The 14,811-nt window shown below is 40.9% G+C and overlaps 1 protein-coding gene across 1 annotated transcript; it reads right to left on the minus strand.

The window, feature by feature from the left end:
- Positions 1 to 9: 9 nt before the first annotated feature.
- Positions 10 to 14,749, minus strand: LOC127417125 (golgin subfamily A member 6-like protein 7). Its single transcript, XM_051656830.1, has 9 exons — positions 14,531 to 14,749; positions 12,584 to 12,724; positions 10,658 to 10,724; positions 10,276 to 10,481; positions 9,991 to 10,197; positions 7,759 to 8,058; positions 5,710 to 5,814; positions 4,800 to 4,891; positions 10 to 136 (listed from the first exon to the last, which is right to left on the minus strand). Exons 1-9 carry the CDS (start codon positions 14,747 to 14,749, stop codon positions 64 to 66), a joined length of 1,410 nt encoding a protein of 469 aa, XP_051512790.1. The 3' UTR covers positions 10 to 63.
- Between the last annotated feature and the right edge of the window lie 62 nt (positions 14,750 to 14,811).

Genomic DNA, 14,811 nt, shown 5'->3' on the forward strand with positions numbered 1-14,811 from the left:
GTGTGTGCTTTATGACGTGTATATTTGTGTTATTCATCATTGGTGTTTGAGCATTAAATTGTTCTAGTGTCCTTCCTCAGTTTCAGTCATTCGTTGAGCCGTGGGTGCGAGTAGTTCTTTAAATCCAGCCGTGTTTCTATAAACCCAAAACAAAACGATTAGTGCAGCATTCTTGTAACATCCCGTTTTCTGTTAAAGGGTCAGTTCGACCAAAAATGAAAATGTACCTGCTATTGTGTCGTATATATTCCTGTCTTAAGTCTTCTGAAGTAATACGACGTGTCTCGTAAAAAAACGCAATGCGCCAGGTTTGAATATTTCGGAAATTCAAATGAGATTTGAGAGCTACAATTGAGGGGAATATTTTCAGTGAATAATGACTTAAATTTCAGTCTGTACTCATGCAAAGCGATTGTATGGCTTCAGAAGACTTGGAATATAGCGCACAAGTCAAATTGATTACATTTATGGTCCATTTTGGTGCTTGAGAGATGCTCCAAAGTGGTAGTTCAAGATACTTTACCATTCCTCCCTCTATGTTACGCATAATAAATTCATGTCATACAGGTCTGGAACAACATGAGGGTGAGTAAATGAATACAGAATGTTTTTTTGGGGGGTAAAATCTTTAAATGACAAGTATTCTCATACTGTAACTGTACATGGGTCAATGACTTTTTTGTCTGGATCTATTTAATTGATCAAAACTACATTACAAATGCAATTCACACAATACACCTCTACTATGATGAACATTTCTGAGTTCAGTCATTCTGGTACGTTTTTCTGGCGCTTAATGTGGTGTCATCGTCAACAGACAGTAAAATAAAATTATTGAAATAGGAAACATTGTTGTATATAAGTAGTTTGGAATGTTTTATTATTATTTATTTAAAAAATATAAGTGAAACAATTTTGTTTTAAAATGTTATAATTTTAAAATCTTTTGTGCACCAAATCAAAGCCAGCTGGTGTAACCAAAAAAAAAAAAAAAAAAAAAGAGAGAGAGAGAAGACGTATTCGAGATGTATTCGAGTTGTATTCGAGCGTAATGGCATCCACTATCTTATGTGAAAACCTTTGTTTGGAGACAGCAACCCGTTAAAGCTACCTGTGACATAGACAAAGAGCTGATCCAAAAGCCAACGGTGCATTGTACAGGGTAGTGACGAGGAGGAGGACGTGGCCGGGCCGTGAGGGTGCACGCCTGGTGCTGAGTGGCTCAATCAGCGGGAAAGATAAGAGGAGTCGTCGGGGATGCCAGTGAGAGAGAGAGGCACACACGGAGCTGTGTGTGTATCGTCGAAATTTGTTATTATGTTCCAGTTCAGTTTGATGTTAAGTTATAATTAAAGTCTTGTTGATTGTTGATCCGGTTCCCACCGCCTCCTTTCCCGAACCCCGTTATACTGGTGCCAAAACTGGGACTGGAGGAGGACGCGCCATCAGAAAGCCCTTGCCGTTGATGGGAGGAGGTGTGATGCGGTGGTGCTGGAGTGGTTCGCTCGAGGGTGGAGGAGCCTGCTGCCATCTGCCAGGAGATGAAGGAGCCGCTGTCGTCCGCCAGGGGGCAGGGGAGCTCGCTGCCATCCGCCAGGAAGTGGAGAAGCTGCTGCCGGTCGCTAGAGGGCGGAAGAGTCGCTACTGTCCACCAGGGGGCGGGGGAGCTCGCTGCCGTCCGCCGAGAGGTTAGGCAGCCGCTGACGTCTGCTGGGAGGTGAGGTCCAGTGCCATCGCCTGGCATCGCGGAGGACCGCTGGCTGAGGACGGAATGGCAGCATTGTCAGGAACCTGAGTTTTTTTTCTTTTCTCTCTCTCTCCTGCCTTCTTTTCCTCCCCTCATCCTACCCAGGTGGGGAGAATCAGCCAGCAAGGACATGGCCGAAAGGGCAACATCTCCATCCGGGGGTGGGGGGGGGTGTAAGTCAGTCACTCGCCATTTCAACGTGTATTAACGTGTTGTTGAAGGGGCTCTGGCTTGTAATATGGTGTCAAGCACCAGTTGCGAAAGCCTGTGTGCATCAGTCGGTGAAGTACAGGGTAGTGGACAGGAGGGAATGCTTGCATCCCGCTGGCCATTTGTGGGCTAGAGCATCCAGGCCCAGCGGGGCATGAGTCAGGGAGTACCACAGATGATAGTGTGTTGTCTCCAGTGATGAAATAGATCTATTTCGGGTTCCCCGAATCGCACGTATCGATAGATGTTTCTCACACCAGAAGAGAAGCTGGTGCCCCAGATTCATCAATGGGCATGATTGAACTCCCCCTTGGCGATTTATGTAGGCCATGACTGCTGTGTTGTCAGTTCTGATCAGAACATGAAACCCCTGGATGGCTGGTCGGAAAGTCATTAATGCTAGAAATACACAGAGTAGTTCCAGACAATTAAAAAATAAATTTGTGCCAGTTCGCTTGAGCACCTGTCCAGGTGCCAAAGGCTGGGCGCCCATCGCGCAGGGCTCCGCAGCCCGTGTTTGATGCATCCGTCGTGGCCACTTTTGATAGATTATGGGCGTTTTCCAAATGGTTAATGCGGCTAGACAGCGGCGTGTCACCACAAGACGTAAGCGGCTGTGTATCCATGAATGATGGTACATTACCTTCAATCTGAGCCAGCAAGTGGTCTCATCCGCTGTAGTCCAAGTGGTGCGACTGCTGGTGCAGAGGCCATGAGGCCCAGGGCTCATTGATAAAGCTTCAGTGGAAATGTTTTTCTCAGCTTGAAAATGTTCAAAGACCGGTACATAGAATGAACGCGTTCTTCCATCAGGAGCGTCATCATAGAGACTTAGTTGAGATTCATGACCAGCAATGAAATCTGACAGCTGGGCGTTAACATGCTCTTTGACCAGTTGAATTTCAGTCCCAAATGCTCCAAATGTGCAAGTAACAGTTCTCAGTGTTTGCAAGCTTGTTCCTCTGACTGTGCTAAGAGCAACCAGTCATGGAGGTAATTCATAACGTGATGAACATGAGACAGAATTTGTTTCTGAGTAATCATTTTGAACGGAAACCTCGCGGGTGCTCAGTTCAAGCATCTCGGATCCAAAATGGGACGTAATCCTCCGTCCTTTTTGGCAACTAAAAATAGTGGCTGTGGAATCCGCTATGGGCATCTTCCTCTGTTACCATCTCTATCCCGTCTTTTGCGAGAAGATTTAATGTCTCTGAGCAGAGAATTGGTGCGTACCGCGGCAGCCTCGCAAATCGTAGCACGTAGTCGTGTTCGAGCACGTAGCAGAACCTCATTTCTGGCTCGCGACAGCAGGGAAGTGAGAGGGCTATTAGGCGATATATTGAAGTGCCTAAAATCTCTGTGTTGCAGAACAGCGTCAACAACAGTACAAACAGGCAGTCAAGGCACTAAATCATTCCCAGCTCGCAGCGGCGGGGAAAGCGAGATGGCTATTAGGTGACGTGGAAAAAACTCTGTTGCAGCATAGGTTGTCTCCTAGCATGTTGCCAACCATAGTAAAAACAGGGCGAAACATTCCTGCGTTACAGAGGAAATAACACTCTGTTCCCGGCTCGCAATGGCGGGGTAAACGAGAAGCATGTTTAATAAACACAGCAAGACGACAGCACCAGAGACTTGAACTCTCACTGAATAGGGAGAACGTCAAGCCAAAATAAGCTGTTCGTGCAGCTCTGGAAGAACGGCACCGGCGGCGAAACTCAGAGGCGCGCCAACACGGTGAACACATTTTTTTAAACTTTTTTAAAAGGCTTAAACAAGAAATCTTCAGGCATCGCCGCTTCGTACTGTTTTCCCACCCACGGGGGGAAATTACGGCAAATGTCTCGCCTTAGCATGTACATGTCCACTAATGTAGCCCAGTGACAGAGTATCCCTGACATAAACTACCATGAACGATTGCAGCAAGCCGGAGCGAGCCGCCAATCGCCACGGAACAGGCGAGGCCGCTGGATATGGAGAAGAGGGGGGCGCAGGCTCAAGCCAGTGAAAATCACCCTCAAATTCTCCGCGCTCTGTGTCCCATCCTCGCTAGATATAGGGAGGAGAAGGGGACGACATCAGCTTCCTCAGAAGATTCGTATATTACACACTCGGGGAAGGTTTTAATGTGCTTGTGGAAACATTTGCAAAACGGCATCTTTATAAAGACACCGTTAAGCAAATGACACTTTTATGATTGTGCACAGCATACAAATACACATTCAAACACAATCAGGCTGGGCCTATGTTACACGCTTACAGAAAATCCAATACAATCCAATCATTCAAAGAATACTTTCCGTTGAGACCCACAGGCTGCAGAATAATCCGTTCACTGTGAAGCAGTGAAAACAGCGAAGATGTCTCGCCCGCCCGATGTCCCAGGAGGAAAATTCCACACGCTGCCGTTCAGCGGTGAATGTAGTAATCCACGATCGTCGGAGAGTGAGTTGTGCATGGATGCCGCAGAGAATAGCGTGAAGCCTCCACCATCTCAGCGGTAATGCGCTCAGCAATCCACGTGATAAGATGCGCGGATTGACTGTCTCAGACGCGGAGGCAACTGAGATTCGTTCTCTGCCACACGGATTGAGGCGAGTCACTATGCCACCATGAGGACTTAGAGCACATTGGGAATTGGGCATTCCAAATTGGGGAGAAAATCCCCCCAAAAATAAATAAATAAGAGTTTCAGAGATTGGCTACGTCTGCGGGGATAACCCATTGTGTCAGCTATGATGCAACATTCATGACTGAATTGAAAGGGAACCTTATTTGTCAGTGACTCATACCTGGTCGTTTGTCAGAATGAGCTAGTGTTGTGCATGTGTGCCTACGTTACCTCTCTCGTCTGTTCTGGAGAATATAAGACCGCTCTCTCCTCATCTGCTGGAGTTTCTCTCTGACTAAAGTTTTCTGTTGTTGCTCGTCCTCCTAGAACATTTAGGCAACATTTACATCATGTGTATATCGTGAAGTATGTTCAGAAATACTATGCACACGTGAATGCTTGGCCAACACATTGCAAACGTTACTGCGGTGGTAGTAACCTCAGTAAAAAAGGAAAAACCTCAGTACTAAAAGGAATCCGGGTTTAAAACAAGTTAAGTTCAATCGACAGCATTTGTGGCATAATGTTGATTACCACAAAAATAGTTTTGACTAGTCCCTGGTTTATTTCAAATAAAAAGCAAAAATCTTGGTTTCAGTTACAAGGCACTTACAATGAAAGTGAATGTGGCCAATCCATAAACATTAAAGACACATCGTTTTAAAAGTTAACTACAAACGTTAACATTACGTGTTGGGGGCCTGGGTAGCTCAGTGGTAAAATACGCTAGCTACCACCCCTGGAGTTCGCTAGTTTGCTAGTTCGAATCCCAGGGTGTGCTGAGTGACTCCAGCCAGGTCTCCTAAGCAACCAAATTGGCCCGGTTGCTAGGGAGGGTAGAGTCACATGGGGTAACCTCCTCGTGGTCGCTATAATGTGGTTTGTTCTCGGTGGGGCGCATGGTGAATTGAGCGTGGTTGCCGCGGTGGATGGCGTGGAGCCTCCACACGTGCTATGTCTCCGTGGCAACGCGCTCAACAAGCCACGTGATAAGATGCGTGGGTTGACTGTCTCAGACGCGGAGGCAACTGGGATTCATCCTCCGCCACCCGGACTGAGGCGAATCACTATGCGACCACGAGGACTTAGAGCGCATTCGGAATTGGGAATTCCAAATTGGGAGATAAAGGGGAAAATGTACCTGACGTAGTGTGTCGGTTAGATGTCTGATTGTGTCTTCCTGTGTCAGACCCAGAAGATCTTCATCTGACTTGCGACTCTGGACGATTGCCAGACGCTCTTGAACCTGAACAGAAGAAAACAACATTTTGTCAACTAATAAATTCAGCCTTAAGATGAAAGTTATTTTGATTATTAAAGTGACACCTTAACACATTTCAGCGAGGATAGACCTATTCACGCAAACGCCATCTTTGATTTTTAATGGGAATAACAATGAGGCTGTGAGGGATAGACTTAAAATCTCTTCAATGGCACAAACAGTATAAAGCTGTTTAAAGCTCCTAGATCACATCTGATTTCCCACAACTCCTGTTGTCTAGAGTTCTTTGTATACTGAATGTTCTTGGACAGATATTTTAATCTATGTTATGTCTGCGGAAAGATCCAAAAACACTTTAAACTACAGTACAGCCCACTGAAGAGAGAGTAAGTCTATCCCGCACAGCCTCATTGTCATTCCCATTAAAAATCAAAGATGGCGCTAGCGTGAATAAGGTCTATTGTTTTGTCAGTCAATGTGAATGTCAATGTAAAGCAGACTTTTGCAAAGAGGTCAACCAATAATAACAGAGAGGTTATGTACATATATACAAGTTGTAAAAGTACAGTAGCAAAAACAGCTTGTTAAATAATATGGGTCAGAAAATTGTGAAAAAATGACACGCATTTTAATGTTTTTGTCCAAATCTATTAAAGAAATATTCTGGGTTCAATATAAGTTAAGCTCAATCGACAGCATTTGTGGCATAATGTTGATTACCACAAAAACTCTTATTGTTTTTAATTTTCTTTCAAAATAAAAATAAAAACAATTCTGGGTTCCAGTGAGGCACTAACAATGGAAGTCAATGGGGCCAATTTATTAACATTCAAATACTCACTTTTTCAAAAGTATAGACACTAGATGTAAACTCTATGTGTGCTAACATGGTTTTACTGTGATAAAATCACTTAATAACCTTGTCTGTGTAACGTTATAGCCAATTTTACAACTTGTCATGATGATGAAATGTCAACAAACTCTAACATGACTGTAAAAATAACAATTTAAACAACTTTACAGCTCAAATAATAGATGAGTTTTAACAAAGGAAATAATGTAAGTGCTTTTATAAAATTATAAGCTTCATGTTTCTGCCTTTAAACCCTCCAAAAATTGGCCCCATTGACTTCTATTGTAAGTGCCTCACTGTAACATCGATTTTTGCTCTCTCTCTCTCTCTCTCTCTCTCTCTCGTCGAAATAATGTTTTGTGGTATTCAACATTATGCCTCAAATGCTGTTGATTTGAGATGAACTTGTATTGAACCTTTAATATTCCTTTTAAGTTATTTAAAAATACATTAAGAATGTAATTCACACACACAAAACAATTGCTTGAATACATTTTTTGAGTCATTTTTTGAGTCATATACAGTCATATTTTTTCTAGGTGGTGTCTTGAGATAGTAAACAACTAAAATAAAAATAAAAGTCTCATTAAATGTCTTGCATAACTAGTTTAGAATGATCTTTTATTATTATTTCCTTAAAAAAAAAAAGCATTGAAACAATTTTGTTTTAAAATATTAATAATACTTGAAAAACTGTATCTCTAACAAATCAAGTGCAGTAACCAACATGCAAATGCAAAAAAACAGAGGACCTCTTGAGACCCTTGTGTGTGATGTTTCAGATATTCTGCATTTTTATGAAAAGGAACATTTGTTGAGGACAAAAGGAGTAACCCTGAGAAACTTCATGATATTCATGACTCAAAACATCATAATAAATTACCTTGAAAAATGTGAACATTTCTATAAACGCTGACACATGTGCTTTATATAAAAAATTTTAGCATCTAATTTTCAATGACCCAAAACTAAATTTCGACTGTTTCTGGTGACTAACATTAAAAGTAGACCTCGGGCAAAAAAAGTGTAGGATATGGCCACTCAAACTGAATATTCTCCCAGTTTTCCATAATGCCACAGAGAGTTGTGGAGCGTGATTTAGTGTGCTCACTCACTCTGAGTAGCTGTCTGTCTCTATCTCGCTGCCAGCGTCTCTCTACTCTCTTCTGGATGTCCACTAGGCAGCGCATCGTCGCCTCCCTCTGAAGCTGCTGCTCCTCACCGTCTGTTGCGCAAGTCTCCTCCTCACTCCTCTGTTTCTGTCGAGGGGCCTCCATCTCATGTGCCTCAAATGTGTGTGTTCTTGCTATTGCTTTATCTGTTGTGTTGGTGTTTTGTGGCTGCTGTTGGGCAGTGGGTTGTTGGATGTCACTGGGAGTCTGTCCATCTCTTACATCCTCCTGCTGCTGTCCAGCCTGGTCCAAACATATTTATATATATTTGGCATGAAATTATTGCAAATGAAATATTCAGTTTTCGCTGTAAACAGGTGATTTGTTTTTGTTTTGGCTTGTTTTCCAATATAAATATCTAAAACTCCTTTAAAACAACGGCAGCTATACTGCAGAAGAAAGTTTTTATCTGAGAATGTTGAATATAATATAAAAAATACAAATATTTTAAAATATCTAAAAATCCTTTTAAAAAGATGCATTGACCTGAGTAGCAGCATATAAGATATTCAGACTTTCTTTTAGAGAATAGATCTTGAATATAAGTGTATTTTGGCTACTGCGCTCGCAGAAGTATAGCCAAGTGAAAAAATACACTTATATATGTCTCTTAAACCAAATCTAAATATCTTATATGTTGCTTCCCAAGTAAATGTATTTTTAGACAATTTTAAATGGAAAACAAGACAAAAACACTTGATAACAATAGGATTTTTTTGCAGTGAATTTTTTACTGAGTTTTTTTTCCCCTTTAATTTAGTGATTGTCATTTAGAGGTATTTTTAAAAGCTGATTTTGTCCGCTTTATTGTTAGCAAGCACATTTAATACATCCTTTTAAGTCGGGGCACGAGCTAATGATTAATTGTTGCAATAATAGATGAATAATCGTTCTAATAATCGTTAGATTAGTCGATTATCAAAATAATCGCTAGTTGCAGCCCTAGTGGACAATGGGGTGGCCAGGCTTCAGTCCATGGTGAACACGACCACCCCTGACCACCCCCTAGCTCCGCCAATGCACTGGGGGTTATAGTGATATTGTGTAAATATAACAGGAATAGATATATTTTTTTTGGAGGGAAGCTGTGTCCAAGTCTCACCAACTAGCTACTGGGGTACCTCAGGGTTCAGTGCTTGGACCCCTCCTCTTCTCTATATACATGTCATCACTAGGATCTGTCACTCGGACACATGGCTTTTCCTATCATTGCTATGCCGATGACACACAACTCTACATCTCATTCCAGCCTGACGATCCTACGGTAGCTGCACGAATCTCGGCCAGCCAGGGAGACATTCGGTTTGGATGGAAGAACACCACCTCCAACACAACCCTGCACAAACGGAGCTTCTCGTGATTCCAGCAAGCCCAGCGGTTCATCACAATTTCACCATTCAACTAGAATCGTCAACGATAACACCATCTAGGACAGCCAGAAATCTTGGTGTTGTGTTTGACGATCAGTTGAACTCCACGGACCACATTGCAAGGACTGCCCGATCATGCAGATTTGCTTAGTAAAACATTTGGACGACCAGACACTTCCTATCTGAGCATGCTACACAACTCCTTGTCCAGGCTCTTGTTATATCTAGACTGGACTACTGCAATGCTCTTCTGGTGGGTCTTCCTGCATGTACAATCAAACCTCTGCAATTAATCCAGAACGCGGCTACGTGATTGGTCTTCAACGAGCCCAAGAGAGCGCACGTCATGCCTCTTTTCATCGAACTGTACTGGCTGCAAATGGTTGCTCGCATTAAGTTCTTTAGCCCCATTGCATCCTACTCAGCTTTTAGATTTATATATTTAAAAGCTGTTATCTCGCCACTTTTCTATAACTGATAATGTTGAAAGAGAGCCATCACAAACTACGGTATGTAGCACAAAAAGCAAACACATACTGTACATCGAAAATCTCCAGGAATTAGTATACAATTCAAGCACTATTGGCATACTATTCCTGCTATGCACTATGATTTAAGACCCACACTAATGCTTCTATATAGTATAATCTATACAGTTTATACAGTATATGCATAGTTTGTGAGAAAATGTTGAGATTGTTGGTAAAAGGAGCACAAATACTGAGAGAGATAAAACACTAATGACAACAGACAGAAAATGCTAGGTCAAAAGGGAAGTTGTGGAAACCAGAATTGGTTTACTTACTGTGATGAGGGCTGGATGGACTTGTTCGGTCTCTGTCCGAGTCTCTTGAGTCACATTAACATGGTGTTCTGTTTGTGTTTCTTCATATTTTGCACTGGGCTGTAGTGACACAGTGCTCATCTGTTTTTGGTGCATGTAAATAGCAGGTTTCTCCTCTTGCACTGCTGTCGTGGCTGCATCCACTTCCTGAAGAGCTGAGGTCACTTTCTGCAAAATCAACACTTTCTGTGAGTTAATGAACCAATTGAGCTGTTTTTAGGTCAGAAAAGGTATTTGTATTTGTACCTGAATCTGATCCTCTCCATGGGCTGGTTTGCTCCAGGCCAGTGTGATGAGAGAGTTTTGTTTCTCGACTGAAATCTGCTCGTCACTTCCTCTGCTCTCAATGTCTCGCTCTCTTTCTCCATCTCTCATCTCCTCATCTCTTGGGTCTCTGATGCACAGAATCTCTAGATATGGAGTGTCCTCTGGATCTAAAGCCATGCCACATCCTTCATACACAAAAATATAGAATTCTGTAAATGCATTACATCCCTAACAAAAGAAGTACTGGGTAATTACTGATATTTTCTTTGACCAAAATTAATGATAACAGATGCTTGTGTTTGTGAATAAGGTAATTTATATAATAACATAATGAAAAATTATTTTAATGTTTGGCATTTACCGGTGCACAGATCTTGTTTTTCACTATCCGACGAAGCTTCACATTCCTGCTCAATTCTCTCTTTTTCCTAAAAGAAACACAGAACACGGTATCATTCATGCTCTCTCCTCTTAATTCCCTTAATTTATATATTCAGTTAATCTCTTGAAGTTTACACTCTTAAAGACCCCATGAAATGGCTTTACGAGTACAGTTTTGTTTCCTGTGTTGACATATTTCCTTTTGGGTGTGACATATTGAAGGGCTCGTCCTTTTTCCTCAATTAGGCAATAAGCTTTAGTTTCATCACAGACATGAAACATGATGTACTACTTGGTGGTGGGTTGCAGGTGGATGGGACATTTGCATTCTAGAGAGCATTTGATTGGGTAAAAATCTGAGTAGTGCAAGATGAGTCATCAACATTTTTGGTCCGTTTTCCCAGAAAAAAAAGACTCTGGGCTTTATTTTCGTGACCACTCTAAGCACAACGCTACATGCTACGACCGTGCGCAACGTCTTATCCAATTTTCGTGAGCGAGCTAATTCTAAGAGCAATTTTCGTGCCAGCGCAAGTGGGCATGGGTGGGAGTGTTTGCTCTCTCTGTGGGTGTATTGCATGTTAATTGGGTATCACAAAGTGCAGTTCACTATCCAAAAGCTAAAACATTTTGCTTTCAGAGGCTTTATATAGAGTTAGGAAAAAATAATGTGGACACTTGAGGTTAAGTCATTCACTAAATAGGGAGCAAGGGTGCATCCTATAGCTTTCTATGCAGCTAAGTGCAATGATAACACCATCCAGGACAGCCAGAAATCTTGGTGTTGTGTTCGACGATCAGTTGAACTTCACGGACCACATTGCAAGGACTGCCCGATCATGCAGATTTGCTTAGTAAAATGTTTGGAAGACCAGACACTTCCTATCTGAGCATGCTACACAACTCCTTGTCCAGGCTCTTGTTATATCTAGACTGGACTACTGCAATGCTCTTCTGGTGGGTCTTCCTGCATGTACAATCAAACCTTTGCAATTAATCCAGAACGCGGCTACGTGATTGGTCTTCAACGAGCCCAAGAGAGCGCACGTCATGTCTCTCTGGAAACATAATAAACAATATGATGGAAAAAATCTGTCTTTCTATGGCTTGGTATTACTTAAAATTTTACAACTTAGTCTTGCTGTCCACATATATGGACATACATTTTTCGGAAATCTATTTGTTCTAGAAAAAATTAATATTATTTGCTTGTTTATTAGGTGCTAGTAGTTACAAATCAATATATTTTAACGGAGCGTACATCCAAATCCTGTCAAGAACCACATTTTCCATGCATAAAAGGAGCGTGTCACTGTCAGGGATGCAAGACAGTCAACATGGATGCAGTTAATGCACAAAAGAACGTAAGTCCATATTTCTATTCTTCTGATTCATTGCAAACAGTCCATTTACAATACCAACTTCTTATGAATGTGCTGTCTTTGTGTATGTCGCTGGTGTTAGGACTCAGACAGTGCATTAACCGAAGAAGAGCCTCAGAACTAAATTACACTTGACCCAGCCTATTAGTGCTTTGCACACGCAATTTTGCCAAACCCACTTGAGCCTAGACTTAGCACATGCTTGCACAAAAATACCAATACTTCAAGTTTTGGTATTGACTTTGCACGAATGACTTAAAGCATAGTACTGCGCTTAGCCCTCCTAAAATAGGGCACTGAATAAACACACAAAACTCTCATTTTGATTTCATGCTGTCTTTAAAAATGAAGATTCTCCATTGCATTCTTCTTATCAAGAACCATGTTTTTGCTGTATAGGGTTCTTGTGTTAGCTATATAGTAATTTAGAAGATAAAAAAATAATTATTCTGAAAAACCCTTATTTATAAAAATGTATTTTTATGTTTGATAATGTAAATATCTGGAAATAAAAGTGTCATTACAGTGTCAGTGTTCACTCTACTCTGGCCTCTGGTAGAATGTGCTGGTGCATGTGAATGCACAACTTCATGCAGGTTGTGGAAATTGGGTCTGTGTAGCTCACTCTCATATTTGTGCAACACCGTCCAAAGACCTTCAGGATCCTAAGAAGAAAGGTCTCATTCAAATACACACATATAGATATGTTCCGCTGTGTACACTAAATAACAACATATAACATGTTTACAGTATTGTTCATGTAACACTTTACAATTAGCTTGCATTCGTTACCATTAGTTGTTAGTTTATGATACCTAATGCATTTACTAATGTTAATGAATAGAATGTGTAGAAAGTGGGAAACACTTAACAGTAAGGTTCCATTTGTTAACATTAGTAAATGCATTAGGTATCATAAACAAACAATGAAACAATATCTTTTTTACAGCATTTATCAATCTTGGTCAATGTTAGTTCATAAAAATACAATTGTTCATTGTTTGTTCATGTTAGTTCATAGTGCATTAACAAATGCAACTTTTGTTTTAAAAATGTATTAGTATATGTTGAAATTAACATTAACCAAGATTAATAAATATTGTAACTAGTGTAGTTAACTAATGTAAACAAATTAAAACTTATTGTGAAATTGACATATGCACTGTGGCTTTATATATACTGTATGTATGTGTGTGTGTGTGTGTGTGTGTGTGTGTGTGTGTATATATATATATATATATATATATATATATATATATATATATATATATATATACACACCGTACATATAGTATATATTATAAAACAGCATGTTAAACAAAGTGTAATGATAAACGCTTCAGTTGTTGTATGCGATAATGTCACTTTTTTTTCCAGTTTTGTGACAAAAAAACAAAAACATTTCCGGTCCAATCAAATCATGAGTCAATAAGGATATATTAGAATAATATGCAATTTTTTGTCTTTTCGTGCAAATAATGGTATATGCTATTAACACCCCAGTGCAAGTAGTGTCAGATACTATTTGCACCCATATTTAAATAATAACATACAGTATATGGGCATCAATGCAGTGTGTTTATTGTGTTTATTTAGAGTCCCACAGACACACTACATTAACCCATACCCCTAAACCTAACCTTAACCTTCCCTTAGACAAAATAACCTTGGTTTCACTACAGTAACCATAGTTTCACCATGGTATTTTGTTGTAAATTTACAGTAGCCACAAAATTAACCATGGTTACTGTATTACCACCATATTACTCTAGTAACACCATGGTTAATTCCATTGGTGATTAAATGCATGGTAAATCTATGGTTCCTGTCAAAAAACATGGTTACTGCAATATTACTATAGTAATGCACTGAAGCGATGCCGAGCCGTGGGAACGAGTGCGATCGGCAGACCCCGCCTCCAGATCAAACCCTTCTCTGCACTCCTCGATATTCACCGTGACCATATCACTGCGATGAAATCAACATTTATATTAATTTGTATGTATTATTTTTAGTGTTAAAGGCAATTGAATGGGAAAAAGAGTGGGAACGAACGCGGATTCGCTGTCGCTAGGACAACAGTACACATTCACGTCTTTACACCCCCACGCCTCTGCAGCGACATCTACTGTCTAGTTTATCGCATATTTCTGTGGTTTCACCAGACTATTGGGGTGCAAATTACTGCACTGTGTGGCAGATACTATTTACACGGGAGTGATAATAGTCATAATAATAATAGGGTTCCTGTAGCTCAACTGCTGGAACATGGCTCTAATGGGATTAGCATAAAATGTATGCCTTAAATGCACTGTAAACTGATTAGGATTAAAGCATCTGACAAATGCATAAATGTAAATGTAAATAAATATCACAGTAGAATATTGCTATGCATACAGAAAATTGGAATAGAAAGGTAGTATGCCATTCCGAACATAGCCCATGTGTATGTTTAAGTGTGTGAGATTCACCAAATCTGGCAGAGAGTATAAAATGGACCAGGCCTCATCCTCATGTGCTAGTGTTAGCTGGGTCAGTAAATGAACGGCACATTCACCCCATGAGACTTCTGTCGCAGAACAGCCTGCGGTCAGCGGTCCGGCGTTAGAACCCTGTGAGTCCTGCAGAGCTGCTTTTATCTGCTGGAGTCTCAACACACAGCTCAGATCCTCTGCATTTCCCTGGCCCATGTCTTAAAGACACAAAACACTTAATGAAAACCAGAGAAGACATATTTTAAGTGCACATGCCA

Source organism: Myxocyprinus asiaticus, chromosome 26 (genome assembly GCF_019703515.2).
Source record: "Myxocyprinus asiaticus isolate MX2 ecotype Aquarium Trade chromosome 26, UBuf_Myxa_2, whole genome shotgun sequence".
Taxonomy (NCBI): Eukaryota; Metazoa; Chordata; class Actinopteri; order Cypriniformes; family Catostomidae; genus Myxocyprinus; species Myxocyprinus asiaticus.